We start from the raw sequence: 22,766 nt of genomic DNA, 5'->3' as shown, positions 1-22,766 counted from the left end.
CCGTAGGAAGGGGATTCCAAATTCCCTGGCATGAAGAGAAAATCAGATAGCCAACTGATATGGCTTATCGCAGGGGAAAAAGCAGATGCCACAGGAAAGAAGAGAGCCACTGTGACCAACACATGACATGTGCTGGTGTGGAGGTCTCATCATCACCAAACTCACTGGTGTGGAGCACTCACCACCACCAAGTTTGTGGGCTAGACCTCCAGCTGCCGGAGGAAAATAGCAAGGTAACAGATATTCTGAAAATAATGCTATTTTCCCCAAACAGGGACATGATAACATGTTTAATGAAGCACATTGTTCTTTCTTGTGTAAAAAATGTTCTTTTGAAATAAAAGACATCTGTGTTATTACTGAACATCTGACAATTTTGCCCAGAATAGGCACACATAATAAAGGTGGAATACACACTTGCCAGGTCCGCTGTCAAACCCAGGGTTGGTATAGGAGCGCTGAGACCCATCTTAGAAGTATGGTGGACAGAAGAGGGAAATTGTCAAAAAAATGCTACCTACCCAGATGTCCATAGCCCACAATTCCAACCCGCCTCTTCCTTTGGCCTCCAGACATTCTGCCTGCCACGTTATAGGGGGTGGGGTGAGGGGGGGGAGAGAGAGAGAGAGAGAAGTCATGTAAATCATATGGTTTGCCACAGGGAAGAATGGATCTGAGATTGAGGGGCTTGCATTGGCTCCCACCTTTGTATTTATTTATTTTTTTGCTCCCAGATTTATGCCCCAGACTCTAAATGTGTGTCATTGAGCAAAACGCTCGGTGCTTCATCTTCACTTGGACTCACAAGGGGAAAAAAAAAATACTTGTGGCAAGACTTTGCAAACTGCAAATATAAAAATCAGTGGCAGTGTTGTTTACATATTAAACTTTGCATTCGACTCTCCCCCACCCCCCGTATGTGTGTGCATCAGTGGAGGCTGGTGGCTCTGATTTTGGTGGGGCTGTGGATGCATTCTAGGTGTCACTCAGAACCAGCCAGAACTCTAAAGGAGCTATCCAAGGTGCTTAACCCTATCCCCAAAATAGGTTCACATCTCCACTGAAATTGGAGCCACCGGCCTCCACTGGTGTATATGTATGCGTGTGTGTGTGTATACATACATACACACACAATGTACACAGATAGAAAGAGTTACTGTGCCATTTGCCACTTCAACAGTGAGTTGAATTGAATTGAAGAGTCAATTCCTCGTGTGCTTGTCCATCATTGGATATCTCATTGTTCAGTCACTTGACCAATTGCTCACAGCAGGATGTCATTGTGAATAGATTCCACTGCAAAACGTTTGTGTTTGAAGGATAAACTGCACACTACATTAAAAATGCAGCATGCAACTGCTCCTCACCATTTTGTTTACTTTAGCATAAGCAACCAGGAACCCAATTTGGATCAGAACCACTGTGTGTGGGTAGGCGAGGTTTAAACCTTCCCACCCAGCCATGGTTTTCCCCCCAAAATTCACCACCACCATGGGGACTAAAAAAAATCCTCAACCTTCCATTGGCACCAATTCACTTTGTTCTTCTTTTAGTTTTCCCAGTGGCAGGATGTGAGTGTGTGGAATTTTGAAGGCAAATAAAGGTGGCTGGGTGGGGAGGTTTAAACTAGGGCTGTGCACCGCTTTGGTTCGAATCCCGAATCCTGAAGCAAAGCAGGCTGCTTCGGAGGTGCCTCAGTGTGATCCAAAGCAGATCAGAAAAGCACCAAGACACCCCAAAGCGAAGCAAGGCACCGCTGAAGTGCCTCGGTCTGCCTCGGAGATTTGGAGCTCTGCTAATGCTTTCTGATCAACCCAGACAGCCTGTCTCCAAAATGTATCAACTTGAGAAAAATCAGGGAGGGGGTGAGGAGGAGGAGGGAGGGGGAAGGGGAAGGGGAGAGGAGGAGGAGGAGTGAGTGAGAGAGAGAGCTTTGGTTAATGGCAGGTCTAGTTGCCAAATTAGGGCTGAACATAACCCAGCAGCCTCCAATCAGTGACGGTGGTGGTGGTGGGGATACTGGATATATTGGAGAAAAAAGCCTGTATTTGCTGAAAGAGAGAGAGAGATCTGGAGCTCTGAAATGATTTGACTAGATCTGTGGTGTGTGTGTGCTTGTTGGACTCTTTCCCACCCAGCCCTTTTCAACTATTCCCTTGCTTTCTTCTAGATTATTTTTTAAAAACCAAAAAGATTTAGAACCTCTTCGCTTGTTGTTTGGCTCCCCCCCCCCCCCCCGTGCGCCATTCTGAAGTCAACTATTTCTGCGTAGTGTTCTGGCTAGATCATTTAGAACATACAGAAAAAATATTTTTAAAGTATGTTCCTTTCCTTGTTCTTGGCTTGAAAATATTTTTCCACTTGCCCTTTTCCATTCCTGTATTCCTTCCCTTTCCATTTTTTAACTCTATATCTATATCTATATCTATATATAATATACACACATACATACACACACACACACACACACACACACACAAACCCTTTTCTTTGCTTGTAGGTAGTTCTGTATTTGCTTTTCTTTTGCTCTTCTGTGTCTTGTGTTGTGGTCAAGCAAAGCACTACACACATCCACATTTCAAAATACAGTGGGCAAAGCACCACATCTGTTATTTAAATAATACTCCACTATGTGGCAAAGCAAGCAAGCCCAATATGAGGGATCTTCAGGGTCTTGATTCCATTGTAGATTTCTCCAACATCCCTACTGGTACAATCAAACAGAGTACTTGAGAGAGAGTAAGAAGGAAGTTACATGGATTTAGAGAAGATGGAGCTAAGCACATTAAGCTGACCAGAATTTAGAAATCCAGCAAATTTTTACCACAGGGCAGTTGCATGAATCAACCATCTCTTAAGTCCAAGATGGCAAGCGGGCAGTCCACAGCCTGGATGCCAACTTTATCTGGCCCCAGATTACCAAATTTAGTAGTAATAGGGAAGAGGGATTATTTGCACTTCAAAGAAACCTACAGCAGAGATGAGAGATAGTGACCTCCTCCAAATCATCACTTAAACACCTAACTTCTCTGATTGTCCTTTTATGACCTTTGGTTTGAGTTTCTGAGAACTGCACATTTTATCTGTGCCTAGCACACAAACTACTGGGACAAACTGTCTGATATTTGGCAGGTGGAATCCCCTCCTTGGGGGCTGTCAAGTCGCCGGATTTCATGTATGTATCATGAAAACCGAAAAAAGTTATGGCCATTTCTATTTTCCAATGCAAGTAAATGGGAAAACGTCATATCAGAATTATTCAGATATCCAAATCTCACTTTGTATCTGAATCTGAGGCAAAGCAAATGGGGTCCGAATTGGTCCAAAGCAATGCAGGGCTGCTTTGGTAGGTCCAAAGCGGCATCTGAAGCAAAGTGGGGGGTCTGTGCACTGCCCTAGTTTAAACCTCTCCTAGCCACATGCAATGGTCCTGACCTGCTTACACTAAAGTAAACAAAATGGTGAAGATCATATGCATGCTGCGTATTTAATATAGTATGTAGCCCTGACATGATATGAAAACTCCCGATGGATCGTCCATTCACACATGCAAGTCAGCCTTTGTGGCAAATGATGGTCGTGTCATCCCTGAGAAAGTATGGTGGTCTTCCTACCCATCCTTTAAATCCTCCATTCCCATGTTTTTTCCTTCCATCTCCTCCCCACCCACCCCTGCCATCAAAACCCATTTGCTTCTATGAACTTCCTATGGACTACATCCAACATTACATGAGCAGACGTCTTCTCACACAGTGGATGTTTCTCTCCTCCTCCTCCCCACTGCAGTCCCCTGCATACACCCCAAATGTGCTCCAGTGGGTTGGAGGCATAGGGTGGCCATGTGTCCTCTTTTACAGTCCTCTATTTGACAAGCTGCTAGACGAGTGTCCTCTATTTGAAGGCATCTTCTCTTTGAAGGGCTGTCCAGACCAAGAGTGTTATAATGGCAATGAATTATAAGAATGGTTTCCCATCCAGAGTTACCTTTAGCTACTGTGTGGTATAGAAATAAATAAAAAAGCAGACTGAACAGACAGGCACACAGGTCACCTGGCCACAGTCTTCTACACTATGGAGAGATGTACTGTAATTCTTTTTAAATAATAATTTTGCATCTATACATATACATTAGCATATGTACATTTTATGTCAGTAGTCATACTATTCTTTAGTGCTGCATTTCCTGGGGGGGCGGTGTTAATTCTTAAGTGGCCATCCTAGTTAAAGGACCCTGTGGAGCACATTTGGGGGGAGAATAGGGAGGGAGTGTAAGGGTAGGGATGTCAGAGAAATCCACAATGGAACCAAATGAGTTTGGATTTTTATGAATCTGACCGCGAATTCCACAGCAGACTGGCTTTTGCCCAGTTGGGCAGATTCCACGGACTTGCAGACTGTTTTTATAAGCTTTGGGAATTTTGTGCAAATGTTGTCACAGAAAAATATGCTCCCCCCCCCAAATATAATTTCCCTCATGGGGTGAAAATGCGCATTTCCCCCATAGGCTAAAGTGCAAAAATGTGCATTTGGGGGGGATTTGCACATTTTTGCACATGGAAATTTGTGCAAATTTGGAAACTTTAAAAATTCAATTCCATCGACGGGTGGACGATGGAATGAAAGGTGCCTGACAGCCCAGCAAACACAGACAGAATGGATTTTACACAAACCATACATCCCTATGAGAGGGGAAGGGGGAATTTGATCAGCCAACCAGAGCTTAGGCCCCAAATCTATTTACCAGGGCCCTGGGTCTTTTTCTGAGAGCCCTCAGTATCCATGCTGCAACCCACCCCCAATTCCCTCTGTATGGCAATTAAGCTTAAGAAGAAGGAAAAAAACCTTCCACTGGTGCTAGTGGAAACTTTCCCCCCCTAAGCTTATTTTACCTGTGTATATGTGTGGGTGTGGGTGTGTGAGAGAGAAAGGGTTCATGATAAAATTTTACCGTCAGTCTTTTTTGGACATTTGTTGTGCACTTTTTCACATCTGTTCACAGCCATTGCAAATTAATTGTAATTGAAGAGGAACTACTGATTTAGGTTGATGTGGGGCGGGGTGGGGGGAATGGGTGCAAATTAATTACTGATTTGGTGCAATTTGGGTGGGAAATTAATTGGCTGGTTTTGCCATCTGTGAAATTTAAAGACATCCTAGTAATTATTACTAAATGTATATTAAAAGATATAAATTAGCCTATATGAATTTTTTTGCAGATTTGTGTCCTATGGCCCAGGGCCCTGAATTTTTTAAGTGCCTAGCAACGTCCCCGTTGTCAGTGATAACTTTTCTGCAGGCAAAATGACACTGTTGGATACAACCTTTTGCATCCTATTGCTCTCTCTCTGTTTCCAATGTTCAGGTGGTGAGTGCCATTTAGGCTGGCATCAAAAAAAGAGGGTGTCCCCCCAAAGAGGAAATACATCAGGAAAAAAGAGGACAAAAGAGGATACCAATCTGCCTAACATTTGCATATCCAAATTTATATGCATAGATGCAGATTTAGAAATTACTATTATTTAAATAGAAATACAAGACATCTGACCATAGAGGAGAAGACTGTGATCAGCTGACCTGTGTGGCTGCTCAGTCTGCTGTCCAGGCTGCTAACTCTTGATGAGCAACTTCAAGGCCTCTGCCCTCCCCTTCTCATAGTCCTTTGACATTAAACCTGGACTGGCCAGCCCATCCAACAGAGGACACCTTCAAATAGAGGACAGTCCACCGGCAGCCCTTCAAACAAAGGCCCTTCAAAGCCTAAGGGAGTGGGGGAGATGGAAAAACAGCCCAATGAGGCCTGAACATGCTCAATGGCCATGGAATGTTGATTGTCTGCTGGGAAGGGAGGGGGAAATGGCATGGAGTGGCTTGAATCCTGTAAAGGAAATACTCCACACTGCAACATTTTGTTGCAGGACCTTCTTTTCCTTGAGTTTAGTTAAGTAGGTATCCTTAACATACATCCCATCTCCCAGACTCCAGTCTCTCCTCCCACCCTGTCACTGTAGACAGGGCTGGTGTCAAGGGCCGGCACGGTGAGGCGCCTGCAGAGGGCCCACACCGCAGCAGTGGTGCATGGACAAGAGCCCACTGGAGTTGCTCCTCCTTTTCACCACTGAAACCTGCTTGTTCACCTGCCTCTTGCTCTGGCCCAGAGAATGTAGGTGGTGGGAAGGGGCAGCAGCAGATGCCACGGCCTCCTTGCTCCCTGGCTGTCTGCCTGTCAAGCAAGCCAGCAGCAGCATTGGTGAGAAAGAGGACAGGGAGCAAGAGCAGCTGGTGACAATGGCGATGAGAACGTAGCCTCACTGGGGGAGGGCATCCATTGAGGGGGCCTTGCCCAAGGGCACTCCAAAACCTGGAGCCAGCACTGACTGTAGACCAGTCTTCTCCAACCTGGTGCCCTCCAGATATGGGGGACTCCACTCCCATAATCCCCTGCCTTCTATGCTGCCCAGGGATTATGTGAGTTGGAGTCCAGCTCAACTGGAGGGCACCAGGTTGGGGAAGGCAGCTGTAGACCCAACCCCTCCACTTTTTGAGCAGACTCACCGGGGTCTGCTGCACTTATTCTCCAGCTCTCGACAGCTGCAGGTTCCCAGCAAGAAGCAGACGAGTTACTGGTCTGGGTGCCCTTTGGTCGATCCGTCTTTGGGAGGTGTTAATGATTAGCCCAAGCTGGGCCTGTAACCCTACAGGGAACGGGCTACTGGCAAGCAGATGCTAGTGGATGTCCCTCCTAAACTCAGCTGAGTGGCTTTGATCTTGGCTGTGGCATCAAGCAATGACTTGAATGTGTGAATGTAGCCTCCCAGATTAATCATCGCAGGGAGAACTTCCATGTCAGAAGGCTGCCAACCTCCCCCTGCCCCCGATATTTTGGACTACAGCTCCAACCATGCCTGACCATTGGCCCTGCTATTTGCTACCAGGCCAGGTTTAAGGTTTTAGTACTAGTATGTTGTTGTTGTTGTTGTTGTTCAGTCGTTCAGTCGTGTCCGACTCTTCGTGACCCCATGGACCATAGCACGTCAGGCCTTCCTGTCCTGCACTCTCTCCCGGAGCGTGCTCAAGTTCATATTCATTGCATAGTACTAGTATACAAAGCCCTAAATAACTTGGGACCAGGATACCTAAGAGAGTGCTTTCTCCCTTACCAACCTCCCCAGTCACTGAGATCATCAGAGGGCATGCTCCTGGTGGTTCCACATGCACATATAGCCTGATTAAAGTCCACCCAAAGCAGAGTCTTCAGTGTGGTGGCCCCCTTCCTATGGAACTCTCTGCCTTGGGAAGTCAGGCAGGCACCAACATTGTACTGTTTCCGGTGCCTCCTGAAAACATCTTAAACAAATTCTGTTTCTTTTTAAAAATAGTAATTATTTTAACATGGTGTTTTATTCTTTTATCCTATTTTGTATCTTTTATCATTCACTGCTTCAGAATCTGCCTAGATGTGCAGTGGTATACAAATGCTGTAAATAAATAAATAAATAAATAATCACAACTACCATCACCAAAGAATAACATTTTCTTATCTCAAGTAATGCACTGGAATCCACCAGTAACTTTCATAATAAATACCTTACTTTCATTTCATTCCATTGCTCATGGATGGCGTCAATGCCTTCCCATCGGGGCAAAGTTTCACAGCCTCAGAAAGTATCCTGGTTGGCACTTTTGCGGCTTTTAATTTCACGACTCTTGTCCTCTCTCCCTATCCCGGTACAAACCTTGCTGCGTTCCCACTTCTTGCAGCCTTCATCTTCCTGCTGCAGTTGCAAGCTTGGGTATTTGGAAGTTCTTTTTTTGTTCCCCTTAATAAATGCTGAATTTGCACAATTGCACCAGCGACTGTGTAGACGGCCGATAAATTGGATGCAGCGTACTGAAAAATATGCCCCCGAAATGAGGGCGGGACTCGAGACGGGATTGTGAGGCTAGCCGGGATTGAGCTTTTGCTTGAAGGAATTTGTGGACAAATTAACAAGGTGTCTGTCTAGGGTGAACAGCTGAAATTGTGGTACATGGACACCGGTTGATGTCAAAGGAAGCCAACTTTTCCCTTTGGCTAGCAGGGATCACTCCAGGAGGAGCTCCATGCCTTTGAAACTGGAGGGCAAAATCGGAAGTGATTGGAAAGGCATCTTTGTGATGAATTAACCTGAAGAAAAATGCAAGCAGCTTCCATGGGGAACAAGGGAGGAGAGGCAGCACTGAAAATGATCAGTCTGATAATTATCAGGATCACTGTAGTCATGGAAGGAGAATGTAACCCTTTCCTCCCCCAGCTGCAGTCCTAAAGGAAATCCCTCTTCTGGAACTTGTAATTGCTTTGTTGTATATTATTATTATTGTTATTGTTATTATTTCCTTTTTTCCTCTTGCAAGTCACCCAACCCAAGGCAGTTTATATGGCCCTCCTCCTCTCCATTTTATCCTCACAACAACAACCCTGTGAGGTAAGTTGGGCTGAGAGTCAGTGACTGGCCCAAAGTCACCCAGTGAGCTTCCATGGCTGAGCGGGGACCAGAAACCGGATCTCTCGACTCCCAGTCCAACACTCTAGCCACTACACCACACTGGCTCTCCAGTGTGAGGGAAGTGGAAGCAATCTGTGGCCCTCCAGATGTGGTTGGACCCTGACTCCTATCAGGCAAACAGACATGATGGGAGTTGGAGTCCAACCACATCTAGAGGGCTACAGGTTGTTTATCCCTGTGGTAAAGGATTTTATTCATTCATTCATTCATTACATGTATATCCCTTCTTTTTCCCGCTTGCAAGGAATCCAAGGCAGCTTACATGATCCTCCTCCTCTCCATTTTATCCTCACAACAACAACCCTGTGAGGTAGGTTAGGCTGAGAGTCAGTGACTGGCCCAAAGTCACCCAGTGAGCTTCCATGGCTGAGTGGGGACTAGAACCTGGATCTCCCGTGTCCCAGTCCAACAGTACACCAAACTGGCTTGGGGGCAGGGGAGGGAAGAATCCTTTATTGGTGCCAGAGGCGGGATTTTCCCCACAACCACAGTAGGGGAAGAAAGGGTTAAATTCTCTATCCAAGATCATGATCATTCTTAGGACACACACACACACACACACACCCTGCCTGCTGGTATTTGCTTTTTACAAAACTGCACATTAAATCCAAAGACACATTTGATATCAGGTGTGATTTGGCCCTGAGAGACATGCTTCTCAAGGAAAGTGCTGACAGCAGCACTTAGGAGAGTGCCAGAGCTCAGTGGTAAGAGAGCGCACGGGTTGCATGCAAAAAGTTCCAGTTTCAATCCCTGGCATCTCCAGGCAGAGATGCAAAGAAACCTCTGTCCGAATCCCCGCAGAATGGCAGCCAATCAAACAAAGTTGAGCTTTAAGACTGCCCCAACCTTTGGCTGGTGGGGGATGATGGGATTGGTTGTCCAGACTCTCTGGAGGGGACCAGGTTGGGAAAGGGTGGTCCAGACGTTAAGTGATGGAGCAGGGAAGCAAGTGGAGGCACCTCGTCTCTCGTGCGCATGCAGGTCAACCATTGCGCATGAATGCTGGGGTGCCGTGCTGTGTGCAGTCTGCCCCTTGACTCACTGCAGCTGTTGGGTTTATTTTAGAACTGTTGCTGTCACATTGCGTAGGGCAGTTTATGTTTTGCAAGTGTATCTTCATCCAAAGAACCACCAGCCTCTTCTTGGCTTTTCAAACAGTTCAGGACCAGATTGCTGCGGAGTAGATGGATGTGGCAGACAGTGGGTGAAGAACAGCATTTGTCAGTGTGTTATGTACAGAGGGGGAGGGGAGTATCCTTGACATGAGAAATGGGGCGCAACAAGCACATTCCTGTTTTCATGTCCTCCTATCTGTCGAAGCCAAATCCATCCAACCTGCAACCCCATCCTTTTTGGCCTCTGTTAGAGCAATTTTGCTGTTGTTGGATTTGTTGTTGTTGTTGTAGTTCTTCTTTGTTTGGCTTCAGTAGAAGTTATTATTGGATGGTTTAATTTTAGTGTATTTTAATTAATGTGAGATGTTTTGATGATCCTATCTGTATGACTATTTAAATTTTGTTATGACCTCTAGTTCTTAAACAATGAACTTGAAACATTATATGTGATTGTGTACATTTTCTGATGTTGCTGTTAGCCACTTTTGAGCATGGTTTTACCGTGGAAAAGTAGCATATACATAAATCCATGATAATGATGAATATATAGCCATTTCTTTTCACAGATAGGCACCCCTCTGCTGGAGGTATAGGAAAAACAGAAAAAATGAGGGGGATAACCGGAAACATTCTAGTGGAAAACATTTTTTTCTCACTTTTTCCAAAAATCCTTAGGGGAAAACCAGGGAGAAACCTGTCTCCCTGCCATTTCCCCTGGTTTTCCCCAGGCCTTTACAGCTCTATCTGGGGGTATTTAAGTAGAGATTGGATGGTCATATCGCAGAGATGCTATGTAGCTGCAAGACCCCTGCATGAACCACAGGGTCAGACTAAATGACCTCTGAGGAACCTCTCAACTGTAAAATTCCATGATTTCCTATCTTTGAAATGTCTGAGTGTACATAGCCTAATTCTCTCCCCTTCTTTTCTCATCACACTGATGCAACTGCATTGATGTCTCTGTCTCTGGGTTGTTTCTGCCTGGCTGTCTCCACTGTTTTTTGATCCTCCTGCCACCAGGGGGAGTTCCAACCTCCCTTCAGCTACAGTCCATGCCCAAACTGTCTCCAGATGTTGCCCAGTATTCCCCCAGCACTGCTAGAGGGCAGGCCACTAGACAAACAGGTGCTGCTCAGAGATCTAGGCTCCCCTTGCCCAGCTGTGGCTGCTTCAAAGATGTTAATTGTCTCATCTTGGCCTTGTGAAACTGTGATCTCATCAGCTTAAACAGGCAGAAAACAACAAACAGATGGAGTTTCTGAAGGTGCTGCTGTGCTTACCAGAGCGGTCACTTTGCTCCAAATGTTAGAACTGCAGGATTTCGAAGGGACGGCAGGGGCTGCTGAATTTGACTTCCTGCACTAAGGCAAAGGTCTACCCTTCCCCAACAACCCCCGCCGCCAGTTTCTCTCTAACTAGGCAATACAGATGCAGGGTATACATAGATGCAGGCTATAAACTACAGCCAGGGACTAATACCTGCCCATTCATGTTTTTTACCACATTGCATACATCAGAGGCGGGGAACCACAGGCCCAGGGGCCGACCTCAACCTTCTGTGGTCACATTCTGGCCCTCAAATGGCACACCCTCCCTTCCCCCACCCCCTTCCCTCCAGTCACTGATCATTTGGTGGTTTCCTGGGTGCCGTGCACTGCTTTCCCCTTTCTAAAAGGTTGAAATGCCTCTCCTAAGGCTTAGCTGCTGGCAGTAAGAGCTTTACTCTTCGGGAGGGGCCATAGCCCAGTGGGAGAGCACCTGCTTTGCATGCAGAAGGCCCCAGCTTCAGTCCCCAGCATCTCCAGGAAGAGCTAGGAAAGAATCCTTCCTAAAACCCTGGAGAGATGCTACCGGTCAGCATTGACAATAATAGTCTAGATGGATCAAGGGTCTGACTCAGTATAAGCCAGCTTCCGATGTTCCCATCCTATAATAGGCTGAGGTTTTGTGTTTTTGGGGGGTATCTCTGGCCCCGCCCCCTTTGCCTTCAGCCCTGCCCAGCACTAGAATGTGGGCCCCAAGAGCTGTTCCGAAATTGAACTGGGCCTTCAGGCAGAAAGAGGTTCCCCACTTTCTTTACAGTTGTTTTGTATTTCTGCAAACCTTGGGGTTCTCCCAAGCCTGCAGATACCCCTTTCTTTTCTGTGGATGGTGCTTCTTTTGGCTGTACAAGGATCCAGACATAGAGAATGATTTCACCATTAGGATAAAGCACAGGTGTCAAACCTCTTTCAGCCTGAGGGCTGGATTCCATTTCAGAGAAGGGGGCCGCATTCCGGTGGTGGGCGGAGCTGAAGGCAAAAGGGGATGGGGCCCAAAATACAAAAAAACTAAAAAAAAAAAAAAAAAAAAAAACCAGCCTATTTCAGCTTGACGCTGTTATTGCCAGTAACTAAGCCTTAGGGGAAGCATTTCAACCTTTTAGAATGGGGAAAGAATGGCACACAAGCCCACACTAGAGTTGAGTGTAATAAGCCATGTGGGTGGTGATGGACAAGGCACACAAGCATGCTAGTTTTGGGATACATTAAACAAAAACATGTTAAATATTGGAGCCTTAGTGCAGAACTGCAATTGACCAGAGGTTTGTTTCATTTCTTTGCAAAAGGGTGAGAATAATGGCGGAGCAGGGAAACACACAATGCCCAGCAATCTGCTCCTTTGAAAGAAATTAAACAAACCTACCAATCGCAAGGAAGTGCTTTTGCAGAAATCTTTTAACTAGTGCTGTGCCAAAAATTTCTCCCACATTTTTTTTTTTTTACCATTCTCATTCAATTTGATAGAAAAGAAATTGCTTTTGAAAAGACATTCAAAGGAGGAGACATTTTGGAGGACTTCTCCTAGGTTAGGTTTGGGGTTCTTGTGCTGACCTTACTTATGAGGTGGCTGAGGAGTGCACAGGAGTGTCCTGTCTGTCATTGTACAGTAATCTCTGTGGCAGCCTGTCGCCTCCCCAGCTTCCCGCACTTCAGTTAAAGCCATCAGGAGGAAGACATCAGGAGGCAATTCCTCTCATGGGGCTTTTTCAGTTCAGTACTTTTCCAGCTGCACTGGCTGCCAGTCCATTTCCAGGCCCAATTCAAAGTGCTGGTGTTAACATTCAAAGCCCTAAACGGCTTGAGGCCAGGTTACCTGAAGGACTGTCTCCTCCCATATGTGCCTGCCTAGACCTTAAGATTTTATTTATTTATTTATTTATTTATTTATTTCATTTCTATACCGCCCAATAGCCGAAGCTCTCTGGGCGGTTCACAAAAACTAAAACCAAACAACACACAATAAAACCATTTAAAATATATAGAACATTAAAACCACAATATAACAATACAACCACAATAAAACCTAGCAGCAGTACAGGAGTTTAAAATACAGATTTAAAACAGCAAAGATAAAAATTTAGAAAGCTAAAATGCCTGGGAAAATAAAAAGGTCTTCACCTGGCGCCGAAAGGAGTACAATGTAGGCGCCAGGCGAACCTCACTAGGGAGCTCATTCCAGAGCCGGGGTGCCACAACAGAAAAAGCCCTCCTCCTAGTAGCCACCTGCCTCACTTCCTTTGGCAGGGGCTCATGGAGAAGGGCCGCTGATGATGATCTTAAGGTCCGGGCAGGCACATATGGGAGGAGGCGATCCTTCAGGTAACCTGGCCCCAAGCCGTTAAGGGCTTTGAATGTTAACACCAGCACTTTGAATCGGGCCCGGAAATGGACTGGCAGCCAGTGCAGCTGGAAAAGTACTGGCGTAATATGAGCTCGCAGGCCAGTCCCTGTTGACAATCTTGCTGCCCTATTTTGGACCAGCTGAAGTTTCCGGACCGTTTTCAAAGGCAGCCCCACGTATAACGCATTGCAGTAATCCAGACGAGAAGTTATCAGAGCATGGATATCTGTAGCTAGGCTATCTCTGTCCAGATAAGGGCGTAGTTGGTATACCAGCCTAAGCTGATCAAAAGTGCTCCGTGCCACTGAGTTCACCTGTGCCTCAAGTGACAGTTCTGGATCCAAGAGCACCCCCAAACTACGAACCTGATCCTTTAGGGGGAGTGCAACCCCCTCCAGAACAGGTTGAATATCACCTAGCCGGGCAGACGAACCACCCACTAACAGTACCTCCGTCTTGTCTGGATTGAGTTTCAGTTTATTAGCACTCATCCAGTCCATTACCGTGCCCAGGCACTGGTTCAGAACAGCCACTGCCTCACCTGGTTTTGATGAGAAAGAGAGGTAGAGCTGGGTGTCATCCGCATATTGATGGCACCTCAGCCCACACCTCCGGATAACCTCCCCCAGCGGTTTCATGTAGATGTTAAACAGCATGGGGGATAGAATAGAGCCCTGTGGAACCCCATGGCACAATTGCCATGGCACAGAGCAATAATCCCCCAGCACCACCTTCTGGAATCGGCCATCCAAGTAGGAGCGGAACCACTGTAGTGCAGTGCCTCCAACTCTCAACCCAGACAACCTATCCAGAAGGATACCATGGTCGATGGTATCAAAAGCCGCTGAGAGGTCCAGGAGAATCAACAGGGTCACACTCCCCCTGTCCCTCTCCCGGCAGAGGTCATCCCACAGGGCGACCAAGGCAGTTTCCGTTCCAAAACCAGGCCTGAAGCCCGATTGAAATGGATCTAGATAATCTGTTTCATTCAAGAGTGCCTGGAGCTGTCCTACAACCACCCGCTCAAGCACCTTGCCCAGGAAGGGGATGTTGGCCACTGGCCTATAATTGTTAACATCCTCTGGGTCCAGGTTAGGCTTTTTCAGGAGTGGTCTAATTACTGCCTCTTTTAAAGCAGCAGGCACCACTCCCTCTCTCAAGGAGGAATTTACAACCTCCTGGACCCAGCCGGACAACCCCTCCTTGTTTGATTTAATAAGCCATGAAGGGCAAGGGTCAAGCACACAAGTGGTCGATCGGACTTGGCCAAGCACCTTGTCCGCATCCTCAGGCCTCAGTAACTGAAACTCATCCAATAAAACTGGACCAGACGGTGCTCTGAACGCCTCTACCAATGGAACTGCATTAATGGTGGTGTCCAATTCATGACGAATCTGAGCAACTTTATCCTCAAAGTGCTGCGCAAACTCGTCACAGCGTGCTACCGAGGGTTCCCCCGTCTCTCTCCCTGGCCCAGAATGTAAGAGGCCGCGAACCACTCGGAAAAGCTCCGCCGGACGACACTGAGAAGATGCAATGCTGGTGGAAAAGAACTGCCTCTTTGCCACCCTCACCGCCACAGAGTAGGCTCGATAGTGGGCTCTTACCTGTGTTCGGTCAGACTCAGCACAAGTTTTCCTCCACCTGCGTTCTAGCCGTCTCCCCTCTTGCTTCATTGCCCTCAGCTCAGGTGTATACCAAGGAGCTGGCTGGGCTCTGCTCAGAGGGAGAGGGCGCTTGTGTGCGATCGTGTCAACCGCCCGAGTCATCTCTGCATTCCACAGAGCGACCTGGGCTTCGACAGGAGCACCAGCCATACCAGCAGGAAAATCCCCCAGAGCCCTCTGGAATCCATCGGAATCCATTAATCTCCGGGGGTGGACCATTTTAATAGGTCCCCCACCCTTGCAGAGGGGAAAGGCCGCCAGAAGTCTAAACCTCAGCAGGAAGTGATCTGACCATGACAAAGGGACAGATGTTAATTCCTCTACTTTCAGATCACCATCCTCCTGCCCAGTCAAGAAAACCAGATCAAGCGTGTGTCCTTTTATATGCGTTGGGCCGATGACATGTTGGGACAGCCCCATGGTTGTCATGGCGGCCATGAAGTCCTGAGCCGCCCCGGATACAGCGGCCTCGGCATGGAAGTTGAGATCCCCCAGGACCATCATCCTAGGGGTCCTCAACACCAAGTCCGAGACCACCTCCGTCAGCTCAGGCAGGGAGTCCGATGGGCAGCGGGGTGGGCGGTACACCAACAGAATCCCTAATCTGTCCCGGGTACCCAACACAAGGTACAGACACTCAAGATCTGCACTCGAATGAGCAGGAAGCCTGGAGAGGGAGATTGAATTCCTATAGACCACGGCAACCCCCCCTCCCCGACCCTCAAGTCGGTGTTGGTGCTGCACTGAGTACCCAGCAGGGCACAGCTGGGAGAGAGTGACCCCTCCCAGTTCCCCCACCCAGGTCTCAGTAATACATGCCAGGTCAGCCCCCTCATCCACAATCAAATCATGGATGAGGGAGGTCTTATTTTGGGCCGACCTGGCATTCAGCAGCAGCACCACCAGACCCGAGGGCAGACTGGTAAGGCTGCCAGGAACCATCAGGTTGGGGGAAGAACCAGAAGAGGGGACAGCTGTAAGGTGTCTAGCCCCTCTTCTCCTCAGCTGGCCTGTTAATCCCCCAACGCCATACCTCCCCCTGCCCGTGACCACAGTTATGGTGGCACCTCCCCCACCCCCTGAGTTGTCCAATAGTCCTCCCAGGCACATATTAAAATATTAAGATATAAAATATACAACAGTTTAAAAGAATATAAAAGAGATAAAAGAGAACAGCAGCGAAGAAGGAGCAGATAGTCCACGTTTGCCCCTTCCCCTGGTCTTTAAAGCTGCTGCCCTCTGCTGCTGCTGCTATTTGCTGCTGGTGTTGTGGCTGCTGGTGTCTCTGGAGAGGCAGGTGGGTAGATCTTGCGACTCCAAGTGCGACGCTAAGTGCGCACTTAGCATCGCACTTGGCGCAACGCCGAGGCGCTGCCTCTGGCAGCCCCGCCTTAAGTACCTGTGGGCGGGGGCAGAAGCAGGCTCAGGCTCAGGATCACCCGGTGCAGCTGCTGGCTGGTCCTCCTTCCCCAGGCTCCTTCCCGAGCAGCCTCTGGCAGCCCCAGAGATCATCCTCAGCGGCCCTTCTCCGTGAGCCCCTGCCAAAGGAAGTGAGGTGGGTGGCTACCAGGAAGAGGGCCTCTTCTGCTGTGGCACCCCGGCTCTGGAATGAGCTCCCTAGTGAGGTTGCACCTGGCATATACATTGTATTCCTTCCAGCACCAGGTGAAGACCTTTTTATTTTCCCAGGCATTTTAGCATTTTAGCTTTCTTGACTTTTAGCTTTGCTGTTTTAAATCTGTATTTTAAATCTCTGCATCACTGCTACATTTTATTCTGGTTCTATTGTTCTATTGTGGTTTTAATGTTTTTATATTTTATATTGTTTGACTATGTGCTTTTTGGTTTTAATTTTTGTGAACCGCCCAGAGAGCTTCGGCTATTGGGTGGTATAGAAATGAAATAAATAAATAACTAAATAAGAAAGTGCAGGTAGCCTGGGAGGCTGCAGATCAATGGAAAGATGGATAATAGAGAGAGAAAACACACACAGCACCCTAAGCCACCCCGTGGTGATTAGGTAAGCTCAAAACCCAAAAGAAATTCAAAACTCTGCCGCAAAAAAGTGGAAGCCTCAACACAGTTGATGCTATTGCCACCTACAGAAGCAATGCAGTAAACCAAAAACCCTCAGGAAAAAGAAAGAAAGAAAGAAAGAAAGAAAGAAAGAAAGAAAGAAAGAAAGGCTATACTACAACCCCTGGTGATAGTGAGCCCTACCGGTGAGAAACTGTTGGCAAATTTCTCCTCCCCTGGGAGAAATTCAGTGAAACTGTCCCCTCAATTTCTCTGCCCACAAATAGGCTGGAGAATTTCAAGAGGCCATTTGTGCACAACTCTACTTTTAACCACTCATTTAGAATGAGGATGAAAATGCATTATTGTGTGAATTTAACAATCGATTTTTTAAAAGCGTCATCCTGCTAAAAAAGCGCTGACCAGTAAGGTAATAATGAAGGTGTTCTGAAGTGAAGATGTGTGGCCAGAGATGTGAAGGCTTGGAAAAACCCCAGACCCCCTTCCCCCCGCCAGTAAAAATAGGACACACATCCATTTCCAAAAATCCCTAGGAAAAATGGGAGAAATTGTCTTTTTGACTTTTTCCTTCTCTTCTCCCATCCCCCCCCCCCCGCTTTTACATCTTTAGGGCTGAATCTACGCATAGCAGTTATACCATTATTATACCGTTATCATAACTATTGGTGCCCATTGGTGTCATGTGTACCAATAGTTATGATAACGGTACAACTGCTATGTGTAGATTCAGCCTAGGTGTGGCAATAGGGCTCAACTAGTGAAACACATGCTCCATAATAAAGCAAGCGATCAAAGAGTGTCAATTCCAGAGTAAACACCTAGTGTAGAAGCATCCTAGGAGATAAACACGCAGAATAGATATGAAAGCTTATGTTCTAGTTGTTGGGAGACAAGGAGACTGATGACTGGGAAGGTGAAGGTGAAGGGGGCACAGGGGAGATGCTTCTTGCCTTTCTAGGGATGGATATCTAACTCATCCAGGAACTATTCTCGATATTATCAGCAGTAATGTAGCCAAGGCTCACCGGGATGAAGCGCTGGACCATTTTGATTAGCAGGGATGAAATCATCTGCCACCCTCCTAAGGCTTCCCTCTTCCCTCTGAGGTTAGCAGTAATCTTCGCAGTAGCTGGGCGGGTGGTGGTGGTGGCAGGGAATGGGTATTCCCAGCAACAATACTGTGTTGCAGTAGAAAGTATTTTGAGATGGCTTGGTCTTGAGATGGCAATTAAGACCCATTCGCTTTACAAAAGACCTGCTCATGATGGAGATGAAAATGGCCAGAATTGGCTTGTTGATGTGGATCTGCATAACATTTTTGGAGTCTCACTGGGGGCATGGCTGTGAGGACTGTCACGCTGAGTGCCTGCATTTCAAGGTTTACCGCTACACTAGTACTGATCGTGACATACATCTGGCTGCATTCCTTTTTGCATCAGTTACTCCATCTCTGCCCTAGCAAGAGGTGCCTTCACAGCTCCATGTCATCTTTGCATCTTTCCCCCTTTTATTTTCTTTCTCCTTGGAGAATAGGAGAGAGCCCCTCTACCTTGAAGCAGAAAGCCCCCCACCCCTCTCTTTGTCTTGTTTTGTCACAGTGGTTTCACAGCTGGTTTATATATGAAAGCAGACTCACAGAAAGCAGATGGAACACTGGCCTTTGAGCTGGGTGTCTTTAGTTCAAATCCCAGCCCAGCTGTGGACTTGTTGGACAGTCTTGCATGAATCGGTCAAGCTTTCGTTCCCAAAAGAAAAGAAAAAGAGGACAGGGAAGAATTTGTGGACTTTGCCCACAAAAGATATTGTTTACTCCAGGGATGGGAAACCTGGTGCCCTCCAGATGTTTTGGACCACAACTCTATGTATCTAACCTATCTATTTCTAGGCTGCCTTTCAGAGTGGAACCCTCTCAAGGTGACCATCAAGCCAGCATGGTGAATGGGCATGGATGGTGGGAGTTGTAGTCCCAAAATTCTAGAGGGCACTGGGTTACCTACCCCTGGTTTCCACAATCACTTATTCCAGGGTGAAAAGGAGGTGGGTCAGGGAACCCAGATCTTGCAAGAGTGCTCCGTTGTGTTTCTGATTCACTTCAACAACTGTTTTGCCTGTTGAATTGAATCATCAGAGAGATGTCAAGAACTCATATCCTAGGACAGGGGTGGGCAGACTTGCAGGTTCTACTTTGTTTTCATTTTTTACTAGCTAACGTCCACCAACCTGAACTTACAAATAAAAAATAAATAAACCAGGTGCAAAATGGTGGCTCAGGAAGGCAGAGCCAAAGGCAAAATGGTGGTTCTGGGGGCAGAGGCAATTACTAGCTTCGTCCTATGTGCTGTATACTGGGGTAGCCTGCATAGGCAAGTAGAAATGTACATTTGGTTTGCTACAAATCTGGAGATTGGTTCCAGATTTAGAGTAGACCCACTGAAGCCAATGGTAGTTAAATCCATTCATTCTTTTTTCCATTTCATGTTATGAATGGATGGATGGATTTAACTCCCACTGATTTCAATGGGCCTGCTCAAAGTATGACTAAATCTGGATCCAATCTGGGGATTCCAACACACAAAACTCAAATTGGCCAGCAGAGCTGCACAGATATCTGTTCAAAGGCAACCAATTAATATTCCTATTTTACAAGTAAAGAATGTGGCTGGGAGATGAGTGATTTGCACAAGCCCAGCCATGGCAGAGGATTTATTTTTATACCTGCAATTTTGCTTGCTTTTGTGAAGCTACTCAGGGTTGGAAGCCCTTGACAGCAGACTTCAAATCATCCAGAGATCTACCAATAGATCCTGATCTGGCTTCTGGCACCCCTGTCCTAGGGTAGTCAATAATGAAAACAAGCCATAATCCTTTTACATTTAGGGATAATGGCCTAGAACATGCCCTCTCAAAATTATTTCTAACTTTTTGATACCACCAGATCCATTGGCCAAGCCGATTGGGGCTGATGGGAATTGTGCTCTGGAGGGTAAAGGTTGGGGAAGACTGACATAAATGATATATGACCAAAGTCCCACCCTTTCAAAAAACATCTGGTAACAATTTTCTATGTCTGTCAAACAAATGCATTAGAATTTAAAGTGTCAGGGGTGGGGGAGGATAAATCTATTTTTCCAACAACTTAAATTTGGTTTCAAAGTAGAAAATTCTTTTAGGGAATAAATATCAAAATATATTGTAATCTGATCCCCAACATTACCTTCCACTGTTCTGTTCTGCCTCTTCTGTGGCAAGGACTTAGCCACTGGTGAGGCCTGGGTTATGAGGTGTCCGCTATCGAGCAGGTTTTCACCAGGGTGTTGAATAAGTCATGTTTCTCAAGGGGGCAGGAACTGGAATAGAATAGGACAGCACCATGGAGAGCTCCAAGTGAGACTGGAAGCCAGACCAGCATGTCTGAATGTAACTCCAGCAAAAAGCAGATTATGACTGAGTCTTAAGTATGGGATTGGCTTCCTTAAGGCTGGTTAGCCTTGCCTCCAAACTGACTAAGGACTTTTCTCTTAAAGAGGACTCATCTGTTTTAGCAGCCTCAGGCTGCAATGATGCAGGACTGGCTGCAGAATGCCAGTATCTTCATGGCTGGAGTCCAAGGATGGCAATGAGACCTCCTCTGGATGCAGGGGGGCAGGTCCCTGGGGTCTTTCTGGAACACTGGGTCTTGAGGAGGTGGAAGCCATAACTGAGCCATCTCCCTGAACCATAAACTGAGGAGCTGCCTCTTCTGAGGACAAAGGGTTGGGATCCTCTAAGGATGGGAGACTGGGATGCTGGATATGATATCCATACACAAATCTGACCTGGGGATGGGGATGAGATGCTTCCAGGGTGAAATTTCTAAGAACTGAAATGTTCAGCAAAAGTATGTTGCTCAGAGTGCAGTTTTCACACCCTGTGAGCAAATCTTGAATATATGCAATTACATGCATGCACTAGCAGCTACCTGTGAAATTGCATACCTGCGTTCACAGGTTATGTTCACATTTACACGCATACACTCAGGGGATCAGATGCAAAAGTGGACAGGGCTCCTGCACCTTTAACAGATGAATAGATTAGGGGATTTCATCAGGTGTAGCTTGCAAGACAAATTCCCTCTTCTACACAACTATTAAAGATACAGGAGCCCTGTCTTCTTGCATCTGGCCACTCTAACCCATTGTCAAACACAGGCAGTTTATAAACTCCTGTTCCAGTGCATCGTGCTCACAAACACATTTACTAATCAAAATCACATTCACAGATGGTACTTTCTTTATTCATTTAATTTTGTATCTACCCTATTCTGGAGTCTTATGCTGAGTATCAACATCTTATGAAAATACACATAATGCAGTCCTAAGCATGTTTGATTAGAAATAAGTCCCATTGAATCCAATATACTCAATCTCTAATATATCTGCTGAAGATTGCAGCCATATATTGCAATCCTAAGCATATTTACTCAGAAGTAAATACCACTGTGTTCAGTGGAGTTGACTCCCTAGTAAGTGTGTTTAGGAATGCAGCCTACGTATACGAAATGTGATAAGCAAACAGCCTACAATAAAAGAACTCCCCCGAATGTCTCAATCGCTTAATTAATATTTATTATGTGCAATCAACATGAATAACTGCCAACATGAATAATGCTCATATGCAATTGTAAATTGATCTTAAAAGTACACAGGCATACATTTTGCTTTATGGGCACAACCCCACACTTGAAAGCTTATTGGATCTCAGCCTACATTCCATGTGCTGTTTTTTGCACATGTATGGGGAGTTTTCAGCACTGCCTTTTTAGTAGCAGTTCTCCGAAATCCCCCCCCCCCGCCCTGAGCAGCACCCCCTGAAGCATGCGAGGCAGGTACTGGAAGAAAAATAAAATCCATTCACATCCCTATATGTTCACGAATGTGCTTAACACAGGTGCAAGGGCCTCTTTGGATCCTCCTGGCTGTACAGTGGTTTAAATTATAAGCACATGCAAATCAGAGATACATGCACACATTTTTAAACACAACATGCACACAGGCACACTCATGGATCCACAGGCACAGACACAATCCACGCAGGCGTGCAACGAAATACACATTTACAGACAAGCAAAGATGGTCACACACTCACAGGCAACCAACTATCTATCTATCTATCTATCTATCTATCTATCTATCTATCTATCTACAGAGAAAGAGAGAGATCGACACACAGCACATCCAACCCACAGGCATCCCGCCCTGCTGGTGCTCTGGACCCTACAATCTATCCCCCTGTCATTTTTTCTTGGTGAATCTGTCCGTCTAGGCACCGGAGCATGACAACCGTTTCTCCACCCCATTCCCTGGTCCCCATCTCTTTCTCTCTCTCTCCATCTGACAGCCCTTCCCCTTCCTCCTGCTTGCCTCCTTACACTAAGGTTGCCATGCCAGCCAGTTGCCATGGTCACGCTGGCAGGCGGTGAAAAGCACAGCTCCGCAGCAGTGATGCAGAGGGAGGGAAGGAGGGCTGGATTGAGAGATGCAGCCATCTGCAAAATTGCAGAATTGATTCTGCCCCCCACTAAGAGGGGTGCCTAGTGGCAGTGTGACATATGCCCATCCTTCAACCCCATGGCAAAGTAACACTATGAGGTTCTCCAGTCTAAACAGGTATCAAACATCCAGGGTGTGTAATATACACAGTGTCCATAGAACAAGATGCTGCGGCTGGGGGGGGGGTGTCCCTCCCCCTGGTCCATCTGA

At 46.6% G+C, this 22,766-nt stretch overlaps 1 protein-coding gene across 2 annotated transcripts in view; it reads right to left on the bottom strand.

Moving 5' to 3' along the window:
* ASPDH (aspartate dehydrogenase domain containing) overlaps positions 1-22,766 on the bottom strand; it is a 79,602-nt gene that overhangs the window by 14,517 nt on the left and 42,319 nt on the right. Inside the window, exons 1-2 of one of the 2 annotated variants that reach the window (XM_084805062.1) lie at positions 6,553-6,630; positions 522-581 (exon numbers count right to left, since the gene is read on the bottom strand). In XM_084805062.1, coding sequence (XP_084661188.1) covers positions 522-576 — 55 coding nt within the window. In that variant the 5' untranslated portion in view covers positions 577-581; positions 6,553-6,630. Of the gene's footprint in view, positions 1-521; positions 582-6,552; positions 6,631-22,766 lie in introns of those variants that run through there. The other variant, XM_084805063.1, reaches the window with a different exon arrangement.

Source organism: Heloderma suspectum, chromosome 6 (assembly GCF_057233095.1).
Source record: "Heloderma suspectum isolate Gila_16-S chromosome 6, 16-S_ref, whole genome shotgun sequence".
In the NCBI taxonomy this organism is placed as follows: Eukaryota; Metazoa; Chordata; class Lepidosauria; order Squamata; family Helodermatidae; genus Heloderma; species Heloderma suspectum.
Note: the sequence above shows the minus strand (reverse complement) of the source record. Positions and strands in the feature narration are given on the sequence as shown.